The 25,392-nt window shown below is 40.6% G+C and overlaps 1 protein-coding gene across 2 annotated transcripts in view; it reads left to right on the forward strand.

Moving 5' to 3' along the window:
• CNKSR3 (CNKSR family member 3) overlaps positions 1-18,681 on the forward strand; it is a 119,930-nt gene extending 101,249 nt beyond the window's left edge. For both annotated transcript variants that reach the window (XM_088448970.1, XM_088448971.1), the window contains 6 exons: positions 85-153; positions 6,288-6,434; positions 8,288-8,412; positions 9,595-9,794; positions 11,156-11,245; positions 13,448-18,681. In XM_088448970.1, coding sequence (XP_088305096.1) covers positions 85-153; positions 6,288-6,434; positions 8,288-8,412; positions 9,595-9,794; positions 11,156-11,245; positions 13,448-13,746 — 930 coding nt within the window. In that variant the 3' untranslated portion in view covers positions 13,747-18,681. The remainder of the gene's footprint in view (positions 1-84; positions 154-6,287; positions 6,435-8,287; positions 8,413-9,594; positions 9,795-11,155; positions 11,246-13,447) is intronic.
• The last annotated feature ends 6,711 nt before the right edge of the window (positions 18,682-25,392 follow it).

Genomic DNA, 25,392 nt, shown 5'->3' on the forward strand with positions numbered 1-25,392 from the left:
AACAGAACAAACAATGTAATAAACACTGTAGACAGGTCTAGGCAATGTCTTTGATTTGTTTTTCTCTTTCTTGCATTTCCCCAGTCACCTGCTGATTCCTCCCGGAAGATTCATGCTGGTGATGAAGTGATACAGGTTAATCATCAGACTGTGGTAAGACTCAAGATATTGTTTTATTATTGTTTTCATATAATGTTACTTAACAAAAGATCCGTAGGTACAATAAACATACTTAATATTTTTTTTTTTAAATATTTTTTTTTTCCGAATTAATTTTAACAAAGTGCTTATTTACAATAAAAGACACAAACATTAGACAGAGTACACATCTACCTAAGCCACATTGGGGCTGTTATGTATGAGAAGATCAACATGGTTGACAGATCTCTGAGCAATCAAGTTGTGACAACTACATCTGCAGAAACATGTCCGGGCAGTCATGGCTCCAGAATGTGAGTTTGATATGAGGAAGTTCATCGTTAACCAGCTGCAACTAGCTGCCATTCAATATCAAGCACAACAGACTGTAAACAGAGCCAGGCATTCAAAGAAACTAGCTGTAGTAACTTACAAAACCTAGACCAGATTGTCATACTTCCATGTTTACTTACCATATAGTAAAAGATAACTGAGGGCCTGATTCAGAGCCGCTCGTAAGCGGCCGCTCGTTCGCTCCGAGCGATGTTCGCACATCATTGCATGCGTACGGGTTTTAGTACGCATGCGCGAACCAGTCAGTGCGGTCGAAAATCGTGTGCTCGCAAAATAGCGAATGCCTACTAATTTGAGTGACAGAATGAGGCGTTTGTGGGTGGTAACAGGGGAAGGTGCTTGAAAACGGGGAGTGGAGATCCGAACGCAGGCGTGCCAAACGGTCAAAACGGGCGTTTTAAGGGTGTGCATAATTAACAAAGCAGCGTCATTGACCACGTCACTTGGTTGTCTTTTAGCCTGAACTGTTCGCATGATTGCGGTAGGAAAATCCAACCACAAGCACTGCGAGCAGTTCATACGCCTTTCGATGTACTCGATTAATCAAATAAATAGCGGAGATGACGTAGGATGCGAGCGGCCAGGGGGCGTTTTTTCCTAAATAGAGAGCGCATGTTTTGTTCGCTCGTTCAGACATAGAGGCGTCAACAGACCGCAAAGAGCGAGCGCTCAATTTAAATAGCCGGCCCGTTTTCTGAACGAGCGAGCGCAAATAGCGTCCGGCTCTGAATCAGGCCCTGAGAGCTAATGTAATATAAGCACAAGTCACCCAGTCCAACACCCGAAAATTTACAAGAGAATTATAGGCTGGGCCCACAGTCGGGGAAAGAGAGCACAAGATAAAAGGAGCTCAGGGAGTTTGTGTCTGCACATAAAAATGAAGGGAGGGATATATTTTTAAGAATGTTGCCTTACCCATTTACACTGGGGCAGATGTAGGACAAGCCTTTGGATTTCAGGTAAAATTGTCTGTCACTTATTGTACGTTCATTGCTAGATACCAACCAAGGACCAGATTAACAATGGGGCTACAGATCCACATAAAAATAGGCCTGTTATCATCATGATGGCAAGATGATGACTAGCTGCCCAGCTGGTCACTGTTGCCCATATAACATGTTAATAAAACTTTATATGTATTTTCCTCAAAAAAAATTATGCCATTTTTTTAGTTTTACATTTAGGGATAAATTAGGGCTGATCGTATAAGGGGGTGTACACACCTACATGGCACTGGCCCCACCCACACAGCACTGGTTACAGCTCCTCCCCTTCTCAGTAGAGACCCTTGATGATTTTCAGCCGTAGTTTGACGTAGCTCTTAATCCGGCCCTGACAAGACCTAGTTAAATATTAAATAAATCAACACATGAAGGTGTAGTGAAGTGTTTGCTTTTTCAGTTGAAGAGCCCATTGATTATAAGGGAAAATAAACCAGTATTCAATAAATACTTAGTGGTCTATTCATCATCACTTGAATGAAAATTTTCACCTGCAATTGTAGAAATTAAGTTATCGGGCCAGTCATCAAGATGGTAAAGCAGGAAAGGAGCAGTGACATCACTCGCAGAGACAACTGACTTCCGGATCAGCTGTCTCCGCGTTGGAGCAATGATGAATTGCTTCGGCACTTGCAGTGAGTTAGTATGGACATAATGAATAGACCACTTAATGTGATAATTAGGGTAGTAGAGCATATAGTTAGAGATTCAGGGGGAGATGTATCACACCTTTGAAAGATATAAAGTGGAGCAATTGCCCATAGGAACAAATCAGCTTTTGTCATTTTATAGAATAATTTGATAAATGACAGAAGCTGATTAATTGCTATGGAGAACTTCTCCTCTTACCTTTCTCATAGGTTTGCTACATCTCCCCTTCAGAGCTAGGAGCAAATAAAAAAGGCAACAAGCTAGGTACAGTTTGCTACTGGATCAAACCTTGTTACTATTATGCAAGAGGTGCAAATGCAATAATTTGTTTGCATGCAGATAAATTGCTGTTTTCTTCTACATGTACCGTAGCAAACAAGTACAGGGCAGCTTTGTCTGTACACTGAAACTTATAATTAAGGCCCTCATTCAGAGCCGTACGCTCTGAGCAGAGCGCACGCTCTGAATGAGGGCCGCCCTCCATAATTATGGAGCGTCCTCCTGGACGCTCGTATAGCTGTGGGTCACCACCCACAGCCTATACGAGCATGCAGTTTGATGGCCACGATGGTCTTGACCATCGCGACCATCGCCACTGCGAGCCGGAGCCTGCGGTTGAGGTTTTCAACCGCAAGGCCCGGAGTGATTTTGGCTCTATCAGAGCCAAAATCACTCCCACTAACATCACTAGTGATGTCAGTGGGCCGGCTTCTGACGGTAGGCGTTCCCTTGGGAACGCACCCGTCAGGGAGGCACGCCCCCGGCACGCCCACCAAAGGGGGCGTGCTGTCAATCAACATCGACAGCACGCCCCCTTTGATCAGTCACAACGAGCGAAGGAAATTCCTTCGCTTGTCGCGTCTGGCGCATGCGCACGACGGAGCTCCTGCCGTCGTGCGCATGCGCAGTGCACAACATCGACCCACTTGCGAGCGGACAGCCGCTTGCGAGTGGGTCTGAATCAGGCCCTAAGCTAGAACACACCTCTCCTAAATCTAAGGGGTCAATCCAATTAGGTGCAAATTGCGAGTATTGAGTTTGTTTCATGAAACTTGTCGACTTCACACGAATGCGCGCACCCAAGAATTCTCCAGTCAAATGAAAAATGCCTATTCACGGTACTAGTAGCGAAGGTTTGATAAATGCTTTGTGAGAGAAGTGCAGGAAAAAGTAGGGAACCATCCTGGACCCCCCAAAATGTATAATATAATATGCAGGACCGTATAGAAGGCTGTTTGTGGGCATTAGGAATGTACTGAAGGTTTTTAAATGGTGTCAAAAGGCTGATTTTTTTTCCTTTAATCTCAAACGAATTAAATGAAAAATGCAAAAAAAATAGGAAAAAGGTGATTTTGAGGGCACTTTGAAAAATGTAAAAAAAATTATAAAAACCTTTTATTTTTCAATTAAAAAAATACAGTAATTAAATTTAGAGTGTCTAACTTGAGGCAGTTTTTTAACCTCGAAAAATGTATGTAATTAATGGACTAATTAAGCTATTTGGAAACTTCCAGTAGCCTAATTAATCATTGGGAAGGGGGGGGGGTCCAAGGGGTTCAGCATGGTGTCTCAACATTTTAACCTTAAAATAAAGATTTTCCTTTCTAGCTCTCACCCCCAGGGAGGTGCAAATGGAAAAATGCAAATTCACTCTGGTTCAGTGCGAATTGCTAATTGGATTGCAAAATGAATTCGCTATGCGAATTCGAAGAGAAATCAACTCGCACATCGCAATTCGCACCTAACTGGATTGACCCCTAAATCTCTCTGCAGATTTTACATCTGTCCCATGGTTTTGACAAGGTGCAAATAGCTAATTTTTTTGCTCCTTTTTTTCTTTTCCCCGAACCTCAAAGCTGCATACACACATGACTATCTGTTCAGCGATCGATGTCACTGAACGATCTCCCTTGAATTTCCCGGTGTGTTGGATAAACGATATAGTTCATCCACACACCAATAATATCACCCACGACCAACGACCATTCCCTCCTGCAGGCACTGATAGATATCGTCCAGGTTGGCCTGCATGCACAAACGATTAACGATATAGTTATTGTACATGCGGGAACGCGCATCGTTGGTCGATCGTTGGCAGCATAAAATTTAACGCTATGAACGATTTAACGATGAACGATATCATTCATATAGTTCATTTAAATCGTACCGTGTGTATGCAGCATAAATCGGGCTCATTAAGAGAGACCTTGCTCAACTAAATATCTGATCTAAATGTTGAGTTTAGCAGTCAGTGAGAAAAGTAAAGGAGTTTATAGGCACCCCTGGTGGACTATCACTGATATGTTATAGATTAGGCATGTGCAACCTGTAGAGGAATGATATATAAAACATCAGATAAACTTTGGTCCAAAACACACTTTAATAACTGACCGACATCTCTATTCTACTTGCTTTTAGTTATGTGCTTAATGTAACTATTCCAAACTCATGGTAAAGACTACACAGTATATTAGGACAATGTGGCATTTTCATAAGCATACATATATAAGTGACAAGGTGAGTAAGTAAAAAATAAGTCTAATGCGTGTTACACACTTGGCTGATGGATCGTTCCTCCGGCCGACCAATCGATCGATTTGATAAGTATGTGCCTGTGCTTACACACATACTAATGGGCCGACAGATATGTCTGGAACCAGTGTTGACGAAAATGATCGGCAGTTCCTGTGGCCATCATATGGGTCGGCCATCGTCCATACACACAGGCAGATGCACACAATATATCTGAACGATCTATCACATCTGCCGTGCTGCATGGCCAACACAATATAAGTACACACCTGCTGATGCACTGAACGATATATAATTGATCGGCTGTACGAACACTATATTGTACAGTGTGTACCCAGGGAATATCTTTCTGTATGGTTCACTTTATCAAAACATTTAAGAACATCACTACCCTTTAGAGAAAAATAGTGTCTGGAGAAAAAGAATTATTAGGAAGATTAATGTGTTCCAATCTGCTATAGTCTTTTGGCCAAGGAGTATAAGTCTTACAAATGTAGGAGAAGAATTAGCCTGGAAATAACCAGAAAAGGCATGCTTGGATCCTATTTGGTGAACAGGGGCCCAGAAGCATAATAAGCACATCTGCTTTAACACTTCTGGCAATGAAAACAATGCAAACTCAAGTTTCAGGTTTGCAGACCCAAGAGGTATTATATATTACATTTCATATATTTTTTATTTATAAAAATAAGGAATTTCAGGTGCTGGAGGGTAAGATACAACTAATTTAAATTAGTAGAGTCTATGACACTATACTGTGATTAGACCTACCCTTACTCATCCATATAGGCAGAGATAATGTGTAGATTGGGAGAGGTCAAAGTAATTATCACAGCTATTATACAATTGGGTAATACCTTAGAATAGAGGATTTAATTCAGGATTTAATATTTTGACATGCATTTTCTTGATTTCAGTAGACTATTCACTAAACACAAATGTGTTATACTCCACTTTAGATTGTAAGCTCTTATGAGCAGGGCTCTCTTCCCTATTGTGCTTCTCCATTCCTTTCTTTTATTATATATTCCTAGCAACGACACCTAACCCTTTGTTGCTGCTGCCCGCTGCTTATTTGAGTGTTAGATCGCTGATACAGCAATGTGTATAAAACATGTCTTGTCCAGCACTGTTTTACATTGTAAGTCACGGTGTTCATGTTTGACTCACTTGTTTATGCTCTTTGTAAGGTGCTGTGGAAGCCATGTGCCCATGTGGCGCTATATAAATAAAGGAGAATAATAATAATAAAAATTTAAATCTGATCTTCACATGTGTGACAGTTTAAGGTTATCCCTGATATATGGTAAATAGGTGACAATAAAATTCAGCCAACTTGTAGTGTTTAAGTTATTGCAAATTTAGAACTCCCAGTATGTCCAACAAGGCATGGTAAGCTAGAACCAGCTTGCCTTCTGTGTTCTTATGAAGAACATGTCAAATATATGCAGTAAACAGTACGTGCAAAAATTGTTTACCATATCTAACTCTGATACAAAGTTTACAAATATTACTTGTTAGTAAAGAAGAGTCAGCTACACTATTTACATATAATTGATTAAACTACTTTGAACATTGAGACATTGACTAATATTTGTGTACACTTTGAAGGTTGGATGGCAGTTAAAGAACCTTGTAGCAAGGCTAAGGGAGAACGCGGATGGAGTTACACTACTTCTGAAAAAGAGACCCACCGGAACGTTTAATTTCACCCCTGCACCTTTGAAAAACTTGAGATGGAGACCACCACTTGTGCAGGTATGGAATTTACTAAATTGAATCTGAGGAGTTAGTCCAACACTATGTTTTAAACCAATTAAAGGTTCATTTGGAAAAATGAATTAAAATAAGTGATTAATATATTTATATCAATTGAAACATTTGAAGTGCTTCCAAGTGATCCATATTTAATTAATATTCCATAGACAAATAACCTTACGGTTTCACATGTCCCATTAAGGCTTTATAGACTTGATCTGAATATTCACAAAACCTACTGAATTTCTGCCACTCAAACACAAAAAAAGCAATGGAATTCCGATCATTAAGGCTGACGCCTTAATGGACGTGTTCCTTGCGCAATACTGGTATGGTATGCCATCACACTCTGTGGTTAACTGTAGATTCAGTAGTCTCACAGAGTGAGATTGATGTCACTCACAAAATGGTGGAGCTGCTAATTCACAGAATTGTGTGCTCATTGGAATACACACATGCAGTCTATGCAACGGAGGCCTGAGCAGAAGATAGAGCTGCACAGATGGGCTAAGAGTGGCTTGAATGGAGGAAGAGACAGAGCAGTGTGGATGAGGGAGACAGAAAGGCGTGAAGAGGGGGGTAAGATTAAGCAGCACAGATGGAGGGGAGCCAAAGTGATGCAGATGGGTGAAAAACAGTGGTGCGGATGAGGGGGACAAAGTGATACAGATGTGTGGAAAACAGTGGTGCAGATGAGGGGGACAAAGTGATGCAGATGGGTGGAAAACAGTGGTGCACAACCAGTACTGGGTTCAGCTGAGCCGGTCCAGGTTTTGGGCATACAGGGGACAAAAAGCATAGGGGTCCCCGTATTTTCCATAACCAGCACCAAGCTCTTTCTAGTGAGGGAATAATGCCACAGCCAGGGGAACCCTTTCAGCCAGCCTTCCCTGCCCTCCCCCATGTTCAGCCAGCCAGTCTGCCTGTCTTCCCTGCCCCAATCCAGCCAGCCTGCCTGCCTGTCTTCTCTGCCCCAGTCCAGCCAGCCTTCCCTGCCCCCCCATGTCCAGCCTGCCTTCTCTGCCTCAGTCCAGCCAGCCTTCCATGCCCGCCCCATGTCCAGCCTGACTGCCTGTCTTCTCTGCCCCTCCCCTACTGTCCTTTGCCCCCCTAGTCCAATCACCCTTCCCTGGCCTTTGCCACCCCCCACCACCATGCCTAGCCATCCTCCCTGGTTTACGCACTCATTTTGGCAACACCCCTGATATAGCTCCACTCACGTTATCCACAAATCCGACCAACTCTGCCCTATACCCTGGGGGCTGCCTATTTTGTTAGTACTGGGCCCCAGAATTTCTGATGGTAGCCCTGCTGGTTTTATAGGAGCCCCATAATACTACCCAGTGTTGTTGGATACCTTACTCCTTTGAGGATCTAACTTTCAGTCTGCTTGCCTCTATTCTCCTCCACACATCCTGACACCAGCCATATTCTCACTAACATATTTATCCAGGTGGTCAGGTCATTGCCTACAATAAGATCAGCTCTCTCATCTCCAGCTGCTGTGATTATACTGATGACCTGTTGGTTACAGGTTGTTCTTTTGCTACCATCTTCATAACTGAAGACAGCCCGAAATTTCAGGAGTTAAGATTTATTACATTAAGCTTGCATGCATATTTATTATATAAAATCTAAACAGTTGACAGGACTTCACTGTATGCTAGAGTTTTGATTCTAAAGAATATGTAACCAATCTGGGGCAATATTGCCACTGAACTAAAGGGCTGGGCATTCCGATTCCCAAATAGAATATGGATTATTATATTGAAGACTAGAATAAAATAGATTTATGATTTTTATCCTCGATAAACAAATGATTGATACATATCGTATCTGGATTTTAATTTTAGACAAGCCCTCCACCAACTACAACACAGTCTCCAGAAAGCACACTGGATGCCTCACTGAAAAAAGAGAAGCCAGCAATTCTTGATCTTTACATCCCTCCACCACCCAAAGTCCCGTATTCTCCAAGGTATGTATAAGGGGGAAGAGTGAGACATGCTTAGATGCCAGTGTCCCAGGTAACTATTTTTAAAAGCAGACAAATAATCCAGTGATGCCACAGAAATCTATAATATTGCAGTCTCAATTATTTTTACTGTATTTAATCCAATCAGGACCCTGTCCTAAAGTGTTGGAGGAGCTCCAGTTGTGTGTTATATGCTGAGGAGGTCTTAGTTTAAAACAATGCTCTTGTACTGTTTTTTGTGGTCTTTTCATTGCTTTTTTGACTTATGCTGGGTACACATTTAGACAACTTAGACAATTGAAAAATTATGGTGTCACCTGAGGTGAATTTTCGCTCAAACTTCAAACACTGAAATGATTGATAATAAATATATTTTCAAAAATGTCCCAACAGTGGTAGTTGGTGGTCCGGGACCAAATCAAATTATTTATGGCCAATGTGATAGACAGCCAAAAGAACAGGTTTTGCCTATCATAAAATATGTGTAGAAACAGAGTCCGCCAACACATAACTGGACCTAAGGATTACTAACTAATAATTATTGCTGAATTTCTCAATAAAATACTTTTGGCCTAGGGGTATAGGGAAAAGATGCTGTACCTCTAGGGCGCCGTGATTCAAGAATATTTGTGAACCGCTGCCTTAAAGAAAAGAGAACTTTGACATATAGACCAGGGTTGCCGACAATCTGGCTGCATCTTCTGGGAGGAGTTAGCCAGATCGGCACAGCAGGGGACATGATGCGAATTTGGGGACGGGACAGGGAAAGGACTACGCGATCGCGTCATTGCAGCCATGCCCCCGTTACACAATGCAAGATTACAAGCATTGTACAGCCGGGGGCGGGGCCACGACAATGCTATTCAGCGCAAAATGTGTCATAGGCTCACCCGGACTGGCCAATGACAAGGGGGAGCAAACTGCAAGGGGATGAAAGGCGTGGGGGGGAGCTGCAGGAGGTGGCGCTGGCCGGGAGACTTGCCCACTCACCCGATTTTCGGGAGGCTCCCGACCTTCCCGGGAGAGTAGGCAAGTATGAAATAGACATATAAATCTCAATGATTTTAGTAGTTTTAGACTACATTCACAAGAATAATTAAGTTAATATTAAGCATGCTATTTTTTTTAAAATATCCTAAAAGTATGTTTTTGTCCTCCTCTTTTTTTTTTTTTTTTTTTTTTTAGAGATGAGAAGGGTAATTTTGGATTTAGTGCTTACAGAGGCACACACCAGGGATCAAAAGGTTCAGAGTCTCCAAATTCCTTCCTTGATCAGGAAAGCCGGAGACGGCGCTTTACTATTGCGGACTCTGACCAGCTGACCACTTTTCCAGTTGAGGTGCACGTGCAGCCCGCCAAACTCAGAGACAAAACTCCAATGTATGGTAAGTTTATACCATAGCAACCCCATAACAAAACTAAACTGATTTATTTCCTATTGTGTAATCCGAATTCAGGCTGTCAGTGGAGATAGCTCTTTAGCTCTGTTTCCTTACAATATCATAATCAATAGATTTACCAGAATTGCTTAAATACATAAACTTAGTATTTAATTACATACTGGTTTAATAATTAGTGGGACTATTAATTTCTTGGAAAAAAAAATCCAGTTTCAAACTAGCTTATAGTTATAAACTAGCTTATAGCAACAATGCAGAGGAGGGTTGTGGTCAGTTCCAGAGAGGACCAATGTATGAGCCTTGCCCTTGTGCCAGACACAATAAAGCAAATAAAATATTTGATGTGATATTCACTGTAGTAGAATTATTGCAAAGCATGCTCAATTTAAAAAACATTATAATTAGAGAAATAAATAGAATCATTCATGTACTGTATCTTTGTAAAAACAAGTACAGCTTTAACAATGAGTATAGAGTAATACTGCTTCATTTATACTTGTAAAACCTGTTTTCATCCTAGTGCTTATGCCAAACTTGGTTAATATATACAATGCATTTAATCTGAATTTTATATAGTTAATGTTTGTAGTGCTTAATGTATTATGCATGTTTACTGTGTGTATGGGAGTGCCTAGGGCAGAAAATAAGGAGTGGTACCTGCAATTAAAGGGAAATCTACAAAATGATATATATTTTAAATTGTTACAGTATATACATTCTAAAAACAATACTTTGATTATCTTGAATATAGTGTTTTCAGTTTTTAAATTCTAACATTTCAAATTCAAACATATCCAGAGAAGACTTGTGAATTCCTGGGTGGATTAGTGGCTTAATATTATGAGAAATTGAATGATATATTTGCAACTATAATAACCAATATGTGCCACTAGCTTCCCTTCTTTATTCCCAGAGTACCCACTATGATGCAGTTTCTACCCGGGCCAAGATCATAGTCATACACAGGCCATCTAAAGACCTGCATCATTATACAAAGATATTACACAAGATTGCAAAACATTGGGCTGTGATTGGACAGGCACAGCCTCTATAGAATCATATAAATTCAACCATATTTATCCCACTACCAGCACCTCTACAAACTGCTTACCAGCACCCTCTTTATATAAGCATCATTTTGGACTCTGGTAATGGAGTCCACTTATAGTCATCCTCCACGGCACCTTTATAATTATGGGCGGGTTTGTTGTGATTTTACCTTAACATATTAAAATGCTAAACAATAAAATATGCACATATATCTTGAGCAAGATGTCTACCTTACTTCCACAATCGTTTCTGTATTCCCTTTATGAATATCTTCCTTTTTCTTTGTGTGTCAATAGGTAAGCCACGTCCTTTATCTATGCCTGCAGAAGCTAGTTGGATGGTGTCTGCAGAAACTTACTCAAGACACAGAATCACAGGAAAAAAAGGTAAAAAGATGCAGTTAGTCTATGAAAAAAGATAACCGTAGTATTGTATACAGTGCCTTGCAAAAGTATTCATCCTCCTTGGCTTTTTACATATATTGTTACATTACAGCCTGTAATTTATTTTTTTTATCTGAATTTTATGTGATGGATCTGCACAAAATAGTCTAATTTGGTGAAGTGAAATGAGAAAAATATGCAATATATAAAAAAGAATCTTTATAAATAAAATTCTGAAAATTGGCATGTGCGTATATAATATCCCCCTTTGCTATGAAGCTCCTCAAAAGTTCTGGTGCAACCAATTACCTTCAGAAGTCACATAATTAGTGAAATGAAGTCCACCTGTGTGAAATCTAAGTGTCACATGATCTGTCAGTATAAACACGCCTTTTCTGAAAGGCCCCAGAGGCTGCAACACCACTAAGCAAGAGGCATCACACCATGAAGACCAAGGAGCTCTCCAAACAAGTCAGGGACAAAGTTGTAGAGAAGTACAATTTTGGGTTGGGTTATAAAAAAATATCCAAATCTTTGATGATCTCTCGGAGCACCATCAAATCCATCATCATCAAATGGAAAGAACATGGTAGCACAACAATCCTGCCAAGAGAGGACTACCCACCAAAACTCACAGACAGGGAAAGAAGGGCATTAATCAGAGAGGCAGCACAGAGACCGAAGGAGCTTCAGAGTTCCACAGCAGAGACTGGTGTATCTGTGCATGTGACCACAATAATCCATACAGTCCATAGAGCTGGGCTTTATGGAAGACTCACCAGAAAAAAGCCATACTTGGTGATAAAAATAAGAAGACACGATTTGAGTTTGCCAAAAGGCATGTGGGTGACTCCCCAAATGTATGGAGGAAGGTGCTCTGGTCAGATGAGACTAAAATTTTACTTTTCGGCCACCAAGGAAAACGCTATGTCTGGCGCAAACCCAACACATCCCATCACCCCAAGAACACCATCCCCACAGTGAAACATGGTGGTGGCAGCATCCTGCTGTGGGGATGTTTTTTAGCTGCAGGGACTGGGAAACTGATTAGAGTTGAGGGAAAGATGGATGGTGCTAAATACAGGGATATTCTTTAGCAAAACCTGTTTCAGTCTGCTTGTGATTTGAGACTGGGACGGAGGTTCACCTTCCAGCAGGACAATGACCTGAAACATACTGCTAAAGTAACACTCATGTGGTTTAAGGGGAAACGTTTAAATGTTTTGGAATGGCCTAGTCAAAGCCCAGATCTCAATCCAATTGAGAATCTGTGGTCACCCTTGAAGATTGCTGTTCACAAGCAGAAACCATCCAACATGAAGGAGCTGGAGCAGTTTCACCTTGAGGAATGGGCAAAAATCCCATGGACAAGATGTGGCAAGCTCATAGAGACTTATCCAAAGCGACTCGCAGCTGTAATTGCCGCAAAAGGTGGCTCGACAAAGTACTGACTTTAGGGGGTGAATAGTTATGCAAGCTGAAGTTTTCTGTTATGTTGTCCTAAATGTTGTTTGATTCACAATATAAAAAAATACACAACTTCACAGTTGTAGGCATGTTCTGTGAATGAAATGATGCACACCTTCAAACAGTCCATTTTAATTCCAGGTTGTGAGGCAACAAAACATGAAAAATGCATTTAAGAACATTTTGTATTGTACAGGTTTGGGTGTTATTTACTATGCATGTGCAACATTGCTAATGTGAAGTAATTGCTAACAAACAGGCATTTCTATCAATTTAAAATGAGTCATTGAATTCTATTAGGTATTATTGTACTTGTACACTTTTCTTAGTAAATATCCCCCCCAATTTTTTAAATATTTATTATTATTAAATTATGGAGCACGGATGGTTAGCATTACTGACTCACAACACTGAGGACTTGGGTTCAACTCCCACCATGGTCTAGCCGTGTGGCGTTTGTATTTTCTCCCTGTGCTTTGCGTGGGTTTCCTTCAGGTGCTACAATTTCCTCCCACTCTGAAAAAATAAACTGGTAGGTTAATGGGCCTCTGACAAAAAATAACCCTAGTGTGTACTGTATGTGTGTGCATGTGGTAGGAACATAGATTGTAAGCTTCACTGGGGCAGGGACTGATGTGCATGGCCAAATATTTTCTGTAAAGAGCTGCGGAATATGTGTGTGTTATATAAATAACTGGTAATAATAATAAATAAATCTATTTTTTCCCTTCTTTTAAGGTGATGAGGCCCTGTGCAGGTATTTCAGCAATGAAAGAATAGCACCGATCATAGAAGAAAATATATCATCTCGGAATTATTTTACCAGATCAACAACTGAGAGGCATTTAGTCAGAGGAACAGACTATATAAGGGGCAGCCGTGGTCTTTTGAACATGGACCTGCACAATAGTGCCACAATGCCATACCAAGAGGAAAGTTCCAGGAAACATACAACCGCTTCGTCTTCAAAAACTACCACAACAGAGCCCTCGCTACTAGTCAGTTGGTTTACCAAACTAAAACTCTTGAGTCGTTGATTTTTATTTTAACATTTTTTGTTTTTATCAGACATTAATTTTACCTCTCAGTGCCTTTGTCTCCAAAATGGCAGTATTATGTGAAGCAGGTTCCATAGAAATTAACGGGACCCACTTCCTCAATGGCTTACTTTTGCATACTGGCATTATAGAAAAACTGTAACACAATGCCAGCAATAATTTCTGAAGCAATAAAAGAAAATGCATACTTTGAAATCACAAATATTGTAGATACAGATAATGAAAATTTATTTTTATCTCTGCGGAATATGTTATCTTTTTTTGTACTTTACTACTCAAATTGCAATCTGTTAAAGATATACAGTATGTGCATGTAAATTTTACTTACATTTTGCGCTACTGCTTTTTATAGAGCTCTTCAGGAATGAAGTAATTTATTATAATTTGCTGTCAACTTTTCATCATGCTATTTACCAAAGGATTTATTTAAGTTAGTTTCTAGGATTTTTATTACCTTTTTTTAGATGTAATGTTAAAATATGTGTGTTTTCCAAATATTTTTATGTCAAGCAATATCAAAAAGCATTTCATTGTTATTATTTTTAAGCATATTATTGCAATTTACCATTTCTACGCATTAACAAATATGTACGTTCATTGAAATACATAAATGTGCAGAGATTGAGCTAGTATATTTTTCTCATACCATTTACCTTTTTGTAAAAACATTTTTCTTCATCATCCCCTTTTACTGCTCCTTAATGCTATATGTACTTGCAAGGGAAAGTATACACTTAGCAGTTATTTCTTTGGATATTCACAATCCTCAAATATTACTGGTTATAGTAAAATGCACCCTTACCCCACTTATAAAGAATTCCCAAATTATTTAACTGATGACATTATATAGAAATACAGTATATTCATACATACTTGTACATACAGTGACTATCCCAGCTATAAACAGAATTTATTCAGTTCATTTGAAACACCAACATTGTTCTTTTTGTCATTCCTAATAAGACCAACTACTCATGTGTGCTAAAACCTCCAACTGCCACCTCCTCATTTCCTTCTACACTGCTCCCCTTCCATACAAGGGAAAAGTACTGTACTATTCGGGGGGACAAGAGATGAAACAAAATGGACCACCAAAGACCACTCATGGCTGCCTGCTGTGTACAAACAAATAAACAGGCTGCCATATCTTTACCCATGTACAGAAGGAACAAAAAGACAATGTCCCTCATCCAGAGGCGCTCGCAAGAAGCGAGCGCTTGTTCTGAATGATTGCGGCCGCTTCTATTTTTAAGTGCGGCCTCCTGGTCGCTAGCTAAGCTGTGGGTTAACACCCACAGCTTTAGCGACCGACCAGGTTGATGGTCGTGATGGTCAAGACCATCGCGACCATCGGGGCTTGCGACGAGACCCTAAGGTTGAGTCTCGGCAACCGCAAGCCCCAGGGAGCTTCCTGCTCTGATCGAGCAGGAAGCACGCCACTGACATCACTGCTGATGTCAGTGTGGCCGCCCACAAAACGGTATGTAGCCACCCCCCCACCCTGCCTGCAAAACGGGATGAGCTGTCGATCAACATCGACAGCTGCCCCTTTTGTAGTGAGCTCCGGAGTGAGAGAATTTCTCTCTCGCTCCGGGGTTTGCGCAAGCGCAGTGCGGCCGCTGCACGTGCGCAGGGCCTTAACATCAACCCGGTTGCAAGCGCTCAGCGCTTGCGTCCGGGTCTGAATAAGGGCCAATATTTTCACACACCCTTCCACGCACACAACACAAAATTGATGAGATAAGAGAGTACAGCTTTATTTCCAAGATGCTGTTTAAGCCACCATATTAAACTTTGAAGTGTAATGTAGCCAAACATTCCTTACATTTAATAATCTTGTGTATTTATTTTCTACTGCTTGGTCATTTGATTCCTCAGAGTTAAAAGAAATGCTTAAGACATCAGTGCTATCTCTGCCCATATATGTAAGATGCAATGACCCTGCAGTATTTTCGAAACATGTTACAATGCAAATCTTGCCTACAAACTGAATGTACATAATATTTTTAGAAAAGATATAGAGTGAATGTTACATTCTTCTACAATATCTGTTTATATGTACATTTCAATTTATACTTTTAACTTTGGCTACAAACGGTTGCCTTTAGCACTGAGCACTATTTAGACAGTGAGTAAAATAGATTTATTATACAGTTACTAATAGTTTAAGTCAGGTATTATAAGCCATGTGTTGCACTAGCAGGGATAACCATAATGACTAGAAGACATTACACCGTTTTTTTTGTTTCCAAAAATCTGCTGTCCCCGCGAGTGGCTTCACTGTTCCTTTCAGAGCAGTAACACTAGTGCGCATACGTGACAGGTCACACGAGAGGCCCAAAGTCCGGCGGAATGAACCGGTCAGGGGCAGAGGGATCCAAAAGGATCCCTCTTTGCAACCCGTGACTCCTTCCCATAAGGAAGTAGCGGGTTTACGAGCCCGGAGCAGGAGCATTCGCCATCTGAAGATAGTGAATGCTCCTGCACAAAAGCTCCGAAAATATTGTATATTTGGAGCTTGATGAATTCTGTCCCCATACTAGTGTATTGGGACAGCGGGCCATTCCGCAAGAGGAAGGTGAGCAGGAGATATCTATGATATTTCCTGTGTTACCTTCTTGATGAATGGCCCGAATACTTAACTTCTACAATTGCAGGTGAAAATGTGTATTTTCACCTGCTTTTGTAGAAATTAAGTGATGATAAATAAACCCCTAAATTAGAGATGAGCGTTTCAGTTTTGATTAGGTTCTTTTCACCAATTTATCAAAAGTTTGGATCTAACAAATTGGCTATCCAAACCATGAGAGAGCCAGATAGCTAATAAGATGATGTTTTCGGATCAAAGAATAACCATGTCAAAACCAAACCGCTCATCTCTACTTTAAATACCTTCTTCTTTTCCAGTCTTCCTCCAAGTGTCGCTTGAAAGTAGATCTTTATCAAATCAAAAGAGATCAATAGGAAGTTAAACAGGCTGTTTATTGATTAATTGGTCATCTATATTGTACAAATGTTTTGGGTTAGTTCCTATTCAGTTCACAATGTGAAAAGGAAATGTTAATCTATATATTTTAATCATTAACAGGGGAACCAGTACAAAGCAACAAGGAGGGAGCTGGCCATTTCCTGCTGTTCCTCCAGCTCACACTCATCTCAGCAGATATTATAGAATAAATAATAACTTCTATGTCTAACCGAGAGTGCAGTTTTTTCTCTCTTCCTTTTAATTTTTGCCATTTGATAATGATGGGAAGATAAAGGAACTAATTAGTCATAATATGATTTCAGGTCAGTTTTGTTTATATTATTATGTTGCTTAGTTCCGCTGGGTACATTACTATAGAATAGCATTGACCATTTATAATATACAGTACTGATTTCAAAAACATGGTATTTTCTAGTTTCTGAAGTGCTTGGCTATTTTAAATACATATTAAATGTAATAATTTAAATTAGAGATGTGCGGTTCGGTTTTACTCGGATATGTTCGGATCTCAAAAACGGCATCACGTTGGCTATCCAGCTTTCGCGTGTTTTGGATAGCCAATAGGAAATCCGATCTTGCGCTAATTTGGCGATAAGGATCTAATAAAACCGAACCCACACATCTCTAATTTAAATGTGTAATTGGAATTCAGTCATTATAATTTTGCCAATTCATAATCATTCCATCAAAGGAAAAAACAAAATAGGACCATACCGGACCAAACAGATACATAAATAGAAGTGTTTTACATGCCTTATTTTACAGATTATTTTTGATGTACTGTTTACACCTATACATTTTTATGGTTTTCTTCATTAATAAATGCAAGAAAAGTATATTTAAAATAGGTCAAATAAGAGTAAATTGTGCTTTTCCCACCAATATGTTCTAAAAGGTAATAACTGCATTTAAAATTTGAGTATGAGGCATGCGCTACCACGCATGAGTATTTTTCTCATGTGCTACCACGCACTACCAATCCATTATATTGGCACTGCATTAGAAGAGCAGGACCAAAGTACATCTATAGTGTAAGTTTTCATGTCGTTTTTCACATTTTCGCAGCTCAAACGAGAACGAGCCTTAAATAAGCTTATTTTATAATAGAATTTAAAACATATCAAGATTTGATAAGTTATAATTACATAACACTACTTTTGCAATGTATTTAAGATAAAAACAGCCATATACAAATACCAGGGGTATTTTATCATGCAGTACACAGTTTAAATAACATCATCCAGATTTGTTAGAATACATCTTTAGTTCCCCCCTCCCAAAAAAAGCTAATTTTTTTATTTGCAATGTCTGAGTGGTTAATAAATAAAATGCAGGCAAAAACAATTTAACCTAAAAGAACCATAGGAATGTAGCCATTTGTTTACACACTGACCCATAGCTTTTGGAAAAGATTAATGAAATCACAATTATGTGCTATTTCCTCTTTTCTAAAGATACCAAATGAACCATAAAATTGAGTTTTAGGAATTTGTTATAACACTTGCACTGCCAGTTCTTTTATCCTCTTAGCTTTAAATGATTAGTGCTGTGCCTCATCTATTGCTTTAATTATGTTTATAAAAGATTCACTATGTTTCTGTAGAGCCTTACGCTAAACAAATAGAACTGTACAACTTTAATTCTGGGCAATATGCAAATAGAGATTTCAAATAAGGTGAGTGACTTACATTACAACTTTCACTTTCTTTGTCTGTGGAAGACATAAATAAAAAGATAAAGTCTATTTTTATGCAATTAGGTTGTAAACATAACTAAGTTTTGTCATTTATGCCACTGTTTGTATTTTCTATCGTCATTCTAACGCAATAATATTTAATTCTAAATAAATGTTTGAAGACTGTATAACTTTACCACAACTGCCTTTGTTAAAACCTGACATTTCAAGTTTTAAATATTGAGTTAGAAGAGTTAAAAAAAAAAAAAAAAAATACAAATATTAAAATGCATTTTACACATGATTTTAATGTGCTCAGTTTTATGTGTTTGTTTGGGTTAAAGTTACTCTCCGTATTGAAATACACACTATCTAAACCAGGGATGGGGAACCTCAGGCCCGGGGGCCTTATAAGGCCCTCGGAATCATTTGGTGTGGCCCTCGGAAATCTTTTCTACTAGCCTCATCTGGCTAGTAGGGTGCCTCGAATGACACCCTGCAGCCAGAATCTATGCAGCAGTGCCGTCTGGAGCGTCCTTAGGACACTTCAGACAGTCACACCGCTGCACTTACAGCTCCCCAGAGCATCCTCAGGATGCTACAGGAATTGCTGTAATCACCGTTGATTGCAGCCCCACCCCCATGTGACATCACATGGAGAGGGCGTGGCCTGCACCTGCCCCGCAAATAATGTTATATACTGTATATATCAAAATGGCCCTCGGCAGTAAAAAGGTTCCCCACCTCTGATCTAAACTGTCATATGTCTTATATGCGGAAATAGGCCTGTTCTGATCTGGATGCATTTGTGGCTGCTTTTCAGTGCAACTGCTTACTAGCTTTTGCTAATGTGAGAATCTACCTTTCTATACAGCCAAAGCCATCATTATTAGTATTGGGGCTTATACCAGCCTCATGTTGGGTACAAAAGATCTAGCTGGAAAAAAAAGTCCCATTTCCGCCCGCATGCTAAGATCGAGTGAGAAAGTCAGCTTACACGACAGTGACAGCCCCACGAGACAGAAGAGTTCCATGAGCTGCTTGATCACCGGCCACAAACACCCATTTCATGGAAAGTGTGGTCCATCGACAGATGGATAATTCCGTATGCAGTAGCGATCTCTGTCCTTCTGCAGATACCTGGTCCGTCAATGGATGGGCAATTCCATATGCAGTAGCGATCTCTGCCCATGCGCAGATACCTGATTCGCCACATGCACAGAAACTGATTTCTTTCTTTGGTGCATGCGCAGTATGCTGAAATCAAAAAGACACAACAAACTCAAAATTAGGCACAATATGTGCTCGTATAGAGCAATACATTGTGTGATATGCTTCTCACAGATACACTGGTGCACACCACCACTCCACTTGGTAAACTGCCCATGTAAAAATACTCTGCATAAGTTTTGCAGTATTGTGCGGATAGGTTGAAATGTGCATGGCATGGCATGCCTACTATTACTTTAAGAGAAAGCCGCAGATAGAGCATTGTGGGTAAGTGACATTAATGCTTGTTCCATCCTTCATGACACTACAGCGCCACATACGATATAGTCTGATTGGCCACGCCAACCAGGTTATATCGCACGCGACCCACGGGAGCGCACAATCCTGAGTACACACCAGACGATCTTGGTGATTTGTCATTACAAAATGATATCGTTCTGGTGTGTACCCACCCAAAGACTTGTCTTGTAATTCGGTTAATACAGTCAGGTGTATAAATATTGGGACATTGACATAATTTTCATATTTTGGCCTCTATTCACCATCACAATGGCTTTGAAATGAAACAAACAAGATGTGCTTTAACTGCAGACTTTCAGAATTAATTTGAGGGTAATTACATCCAAATCAGGTGAACGGTGTAGGAATTACAACGGTTTCTATATGTGCCTCCCACTTTTTAAGGGGCCAAAAGTAATGGGACTATCAACTCAAAAGCTATTTCATGGACAGGTGTGGTCTATTCCCTCGTTATTTCATTATCAATTAAGCAGGTAAAAGGTCTGGAGTTGATTCTAGGTGTGACATTTGCATTTGGAATCAGTTGCTGTCAACTCTCAATATGAGATCCAAAGAGCTGTCAGTGAAGCAAGCCATCATTAGGCTGAAAAATCAAAACAAACCCATCAGAGAGATAGCAAAAACATTAGGTGTGGCCAAATCAACTGTTTGGAACATTCTTAAAAAGAAAGAACGCACCGGAGAGCTCAGCAACACCAAAAGACCCGGAAGACCACGGAAAACAACTGTGGTGGATGACAGAAGAATTATTTCCCTGGTGAAGAAAACCCCCTTCACAACAGTTGGCCAAATCAAGAACACTCTCCAGGAGGTAGGTGTATATGTGTCAGAGTCAACAATCAAGAGAAGACTTCACAAGAGTGAATATAGAGGGTTCACCACAAGATGTAAACCATTGGTGAGCCTCAAAAACAGGAAGACCAGATTAGAGTTTGCCAAACAACATCTAAAAAAGCCATTACAGTTCTGGAACAACATCCTATGGACAGATGAGACAAAGATCAACTTGTACCAGAGTGATGGGAAGAGAAGAGTATGGAGAAGGAAAGGAACTGCTCATGGTCCAATACATACCACCTCATCAGTGAAGCATGGTGGTGGTAGTGTCATGGCATGGGCATGTATGGCTGCCAATGGAACTGGTTCCCTTGTATTGATTGATGATGTGACTGCTGACAAAAGCAGCAGAATGAATTCTAAAGTGTTTCGGACAATATTATGTGCTCATATTCAGTCAAATGCTTCAGAACTCATTGGACAGCGCTTCTCAGTGCAGATGGACAATGACCTGAAGCATACTGCAAAAGCAACCAAAGAGTTTTTTAAGGCTAAAAAGTGGAATGTTATGCAATGGCCAAGTCAATCCCCTGACCTGAATCCAACTGAGCTTGCATTTCACTTGATGATGACAAAACTGAAGGGAAAATGCCCCAAGAACAAGCAGGAACTGAAAACATTTGCAGTAGAGGCTTGGCAGAGCATCACCAGGGATGAAACCCAGCGTCTGGTGATGTCTATGCATTCTAGACTTCAGGTTGTAATTGCCTGCAAAGGATTTGCAACAAAGTATTAAAAAGTGAAAGTTAGATTTAGGATTGTTTAGTTTGTCCCATTACTTTTGGCCCCTTAAAAAATGGGAGGCACATATAGAAACCGTTGTAATTCCTACATCGTTTACCTGATTCAGATGTAATTACCCTCAAATTAAATCTGAAAGTCTGCAGTTAAAGGACATCTTGTTTGTTTCATTTCAAAGCCATTGTGGTGGTGAATAGAGGCCAAAATATGAAAATTCTGTCAATGTCCCAATATTTATGCACCTGACTGTATGTCTCATTTTGAGACAACTTAATTGGTGTTTTATTTTTCACTATTGAACACAGTTCAAGAGTGAAGGTTGTAGTCAAGGTCTTGATTAGTACAAATGATATGCATGAATTAAATTTAATATTAATACATTTCTTCTGCAATTGCTATATTTGTCCTCACAGCATATCATCTCTCTATATATAAAATAAAGTTCCAGGTTCAGGGGTCTGTGTGTTCAGATTAATCTCTTGAACCACTATTCTATACAGCATTGGTCGAGGAAGGTATAGATATACGAGCCCTTCATCTGTGACAAATGGGAGCCGAGCAGCAACAATTTTAGTGAAGCAGTCACAGTAAAAAATCTAGCACCAAGGTTCTATGCAGGAACTGCCCATGGTGCTGAAACAGTGTTGTGCTGTGTGTGACTGATTGATGCTGCAGCAGTTATGAGGGCTGTGTTCTGATTGGCTCTCTGAGACAGTGGGAGCCAATCAGAGCTAGCAATGTGCCCTGTTGCTTAGTAGCAACCTAAAGAGGGGAGGGAGTCAGGGACTGCGCAGGGTCACATCTGAGGCAAACAGAATGAAAGACAGCCTCCAACAAACCCATGAAGATGCTCTGATGCAGAGAGAGTAGTCAAGAATGAGCCAAGGGAGGCATAGCTATCAGGAATTAAAAAAAAAATCAACCATTGGAACACCATGATTTGCGTTTGATGGTGGCAAACATCAGGCCACTACCATCAAATGGTAAAAACAATACCATCGGAACAAAAACCATCTATGGTTAGTCACCATCAAATTCCAATGTCAATCCCTACGCTGAACCTGCAGGCGGACTCCGGCCACCACTCCACCAGCGTGAAGTGCTCCCTCTCCAGCGCTATGTTTCCACTCAGCCACACGCCATCAGTGAACAGGAGGCACCTCCCATGGAAGTTAGCGCTGTTTCGGACAGGGACACCATAATGAGGAAACTCAACAGGAAGCCCAGGATATACAGGGTACATTGTGCAAAGAGGACATTGCTCATTGCCATGTTCGGCAGCCAGGGAGAGGTGGGCATGGAAATATGCACAGGTGCACTGAGGATATACTGCTGATAATAAATGGGATGGGATCTTAAAAAATAAATATACTTCTAATCCACAACGCGTTGCCTGCATAAAATCCTGATAGTGAGTCATTACTCTACCACTTGGAATGATTGTTATAGATATTAATCCAGAAAAGAACCAAAAGTGATAATTACTAAAGAAACCGTTACATGAGGATCCACTACAATATATGTGTAAGCATGCATGTGAGCGTTCTGTAAAAGTGTGAATCTCATGTGGTGTTTAAAGATACAGATAGCCATCGATTTGAACACCAGGGAATAGGAGGAATAAATATACCATTATATGTATGGTGAATATTGATGGGTGTAAGCAATTTTGTGAGCATCCAGCTATATGCTTTCTCACATGGGTGACCTGTTTCTAGTAGACTGACACGCATCCCATTATCTTTGGATTGGTACATTGCAACCCAATATAGAGTGTATGGACATAGTAACAATAGTTTGGTACATACTACACTATTAGTATTTCGTTGTTTATCTTTCTCCTTTTACATGTTCGGAGGGTTTGATCGAAATAACATATAAGGAAGAAACCAAAAACTGGAGAAAGAAATACAGACATTGTGGATTATAAGTATATTTATTTTTGAATATCCCGTCAGTGGAGGGCATTGTCCTATTTTTGTATTTATTGTGATGTTATTGTAGATTTTGATAACAGCTATTTGAACTTTTAGCTGCTCTTCTTCTGCACGACGGGGTTTCATTTGTGTATATACTGCTGATAATGCTTACAGTAGCTGCTATACAAATCTCTCATTCATGATCCACAGACCCTTCCCAGCACATTCCAGGGGCCGGGCCCTAGCCAGCTGCAGCAAGGGGGGTTGTGGTGATTTCTCACTCATTACCTGCCATAGTTAATCCATATTCATCTACATCTCTCACATCACTCCAGCAACCACGACACAGTTTCACCATGCATCTCTCCAAGTACCCTATTTCTCACTCGCTATTATTATTTTCCCTCCATTACACCCCTCCTCAAGGGCAGTATTGAACCCATGAACTGTTTTATTTAATGCACCCACCACACTCACCGGCCTACATAAGCATTGCACCCATAAAGCATCCTCACGTGTCCTCTTTCTTGCCCTTCTCCTTCTCATGGCTGTTGGCAACATTTTATCTGACTGGGTTTGTGTCACGCTGGAAGGGTTTTGTGAATTCGGGCTGGGTTGAGAGAGAATGATAGAGGATGATAAGGAATGCTGGAAACTTGCTGGCTCGATTAAGTTTCTATGCATGAAGAAATAACTAAATAGATGGGATCCAAACAAAGGTGCAAGGTCTGTAGACTCTAGCTACTTCAGGCAACTTTGGATGAAATTGACTGATACCGAAAATGGGCTGTAGCAGGAAGGACTCGAACTTGGATAGTACTAGGCTGGATCTGGACTTAGATTGAACCAGACTGAATCTGGACTAGTACCAGACTTGGACGTAATAGGAATAGTACAGGAAATTTGCTCAACTGAGACAGCACAGGAACTGGCAGCAGCATCCACTGTAAAGGACTCAGGAACAGGTCTCTGAAGAGCACAGGTAGTCTGGACACTGGGCCTGATTCAGGCCCGGTCGCAAGCACTGAGCCCTCGAAACCGGGTCGATGGTGGCCCACAGCGCATGCGCATGACGGAGCAGGCTCGGTTGTGCGCATGCGCGAGACCCGGCTAGCGACAGGCAATCCATCGCTCCGGGTCTCGCACCAAAGGGGGCGAGTTGTTGATGTTGAGTGACAGCTCGCCCCATTTGGTGGGCGGGCTGGGGGGGGTGGCTGCCCATAATCATGGCCGCTCGCAATAGCTGTAGGTGGTCACCAACAGCTATGTGAGTGGCCAAGAGGCCGCTCCAAAAAAAAAAGCCACCATTGACCCGCTTGCGAGCGCTCAGCGCTTGCGACCGGGTCTGAATCAGGCCCACAGGCAGGGCTGGGGAATACGTTGCACTGGCCACCAGACTGTGAAGCAGGACGTCTCTTTATAGTACTAGAAGTGTTCAAAAAATATGATGTGTATGATAGCGCTTAGTACCTATGTCATCTGAGTTTTAGGTATCAAAGCAAATAAATGTATACTTAGCTGAATTGGGGATTTCGGTTCCTATAGTGGTTGATCTGTGATAAATTTTCAGTGGTGATGTGCTCACAATGGTACATGAAAAGAAATGAACATATATCAGACAGTGCCTCTATACAATACTAGAATTGATAATAGATGGCCAATATAAACAGAGCGTACCTCCGCTCACTTTAGCGAGGGGGTTGACTCCTGTAAAGGTTTCTTTAAGTCGATCTTTCTTTGATGTATAACTGACCCCTTTTGTATACAGTGCTCCCAAATGGCAAAGCATAAAGATGGAGGTATCGTACCTCACTTACAGTAAAACACAATAATGTGAAGCTTGTAGCGGTGTCTTTAGTGAGTAGAAGGGTCGTGCGTACCAATACTCACAGCTGTATGGATGTGTGGACTCCTGTAAAGGTATCTTTAGTAGA

Source organism: Taudactylus pleione, unplaced genomic scaffold, assembly GCF_031769625.1.
Source record: "Taudactylus pleione unplaced genomic scaffold, aTauple2 ptg000473l, whole genome shotgun sequence".
In the NCBI taxonomy this organism is placed as follows: Eukaryota; Metazoa; Chordata; class Amphibia; order Anura; family Myobatrachidae; genus Taudactylus; species Taudactylus pleione.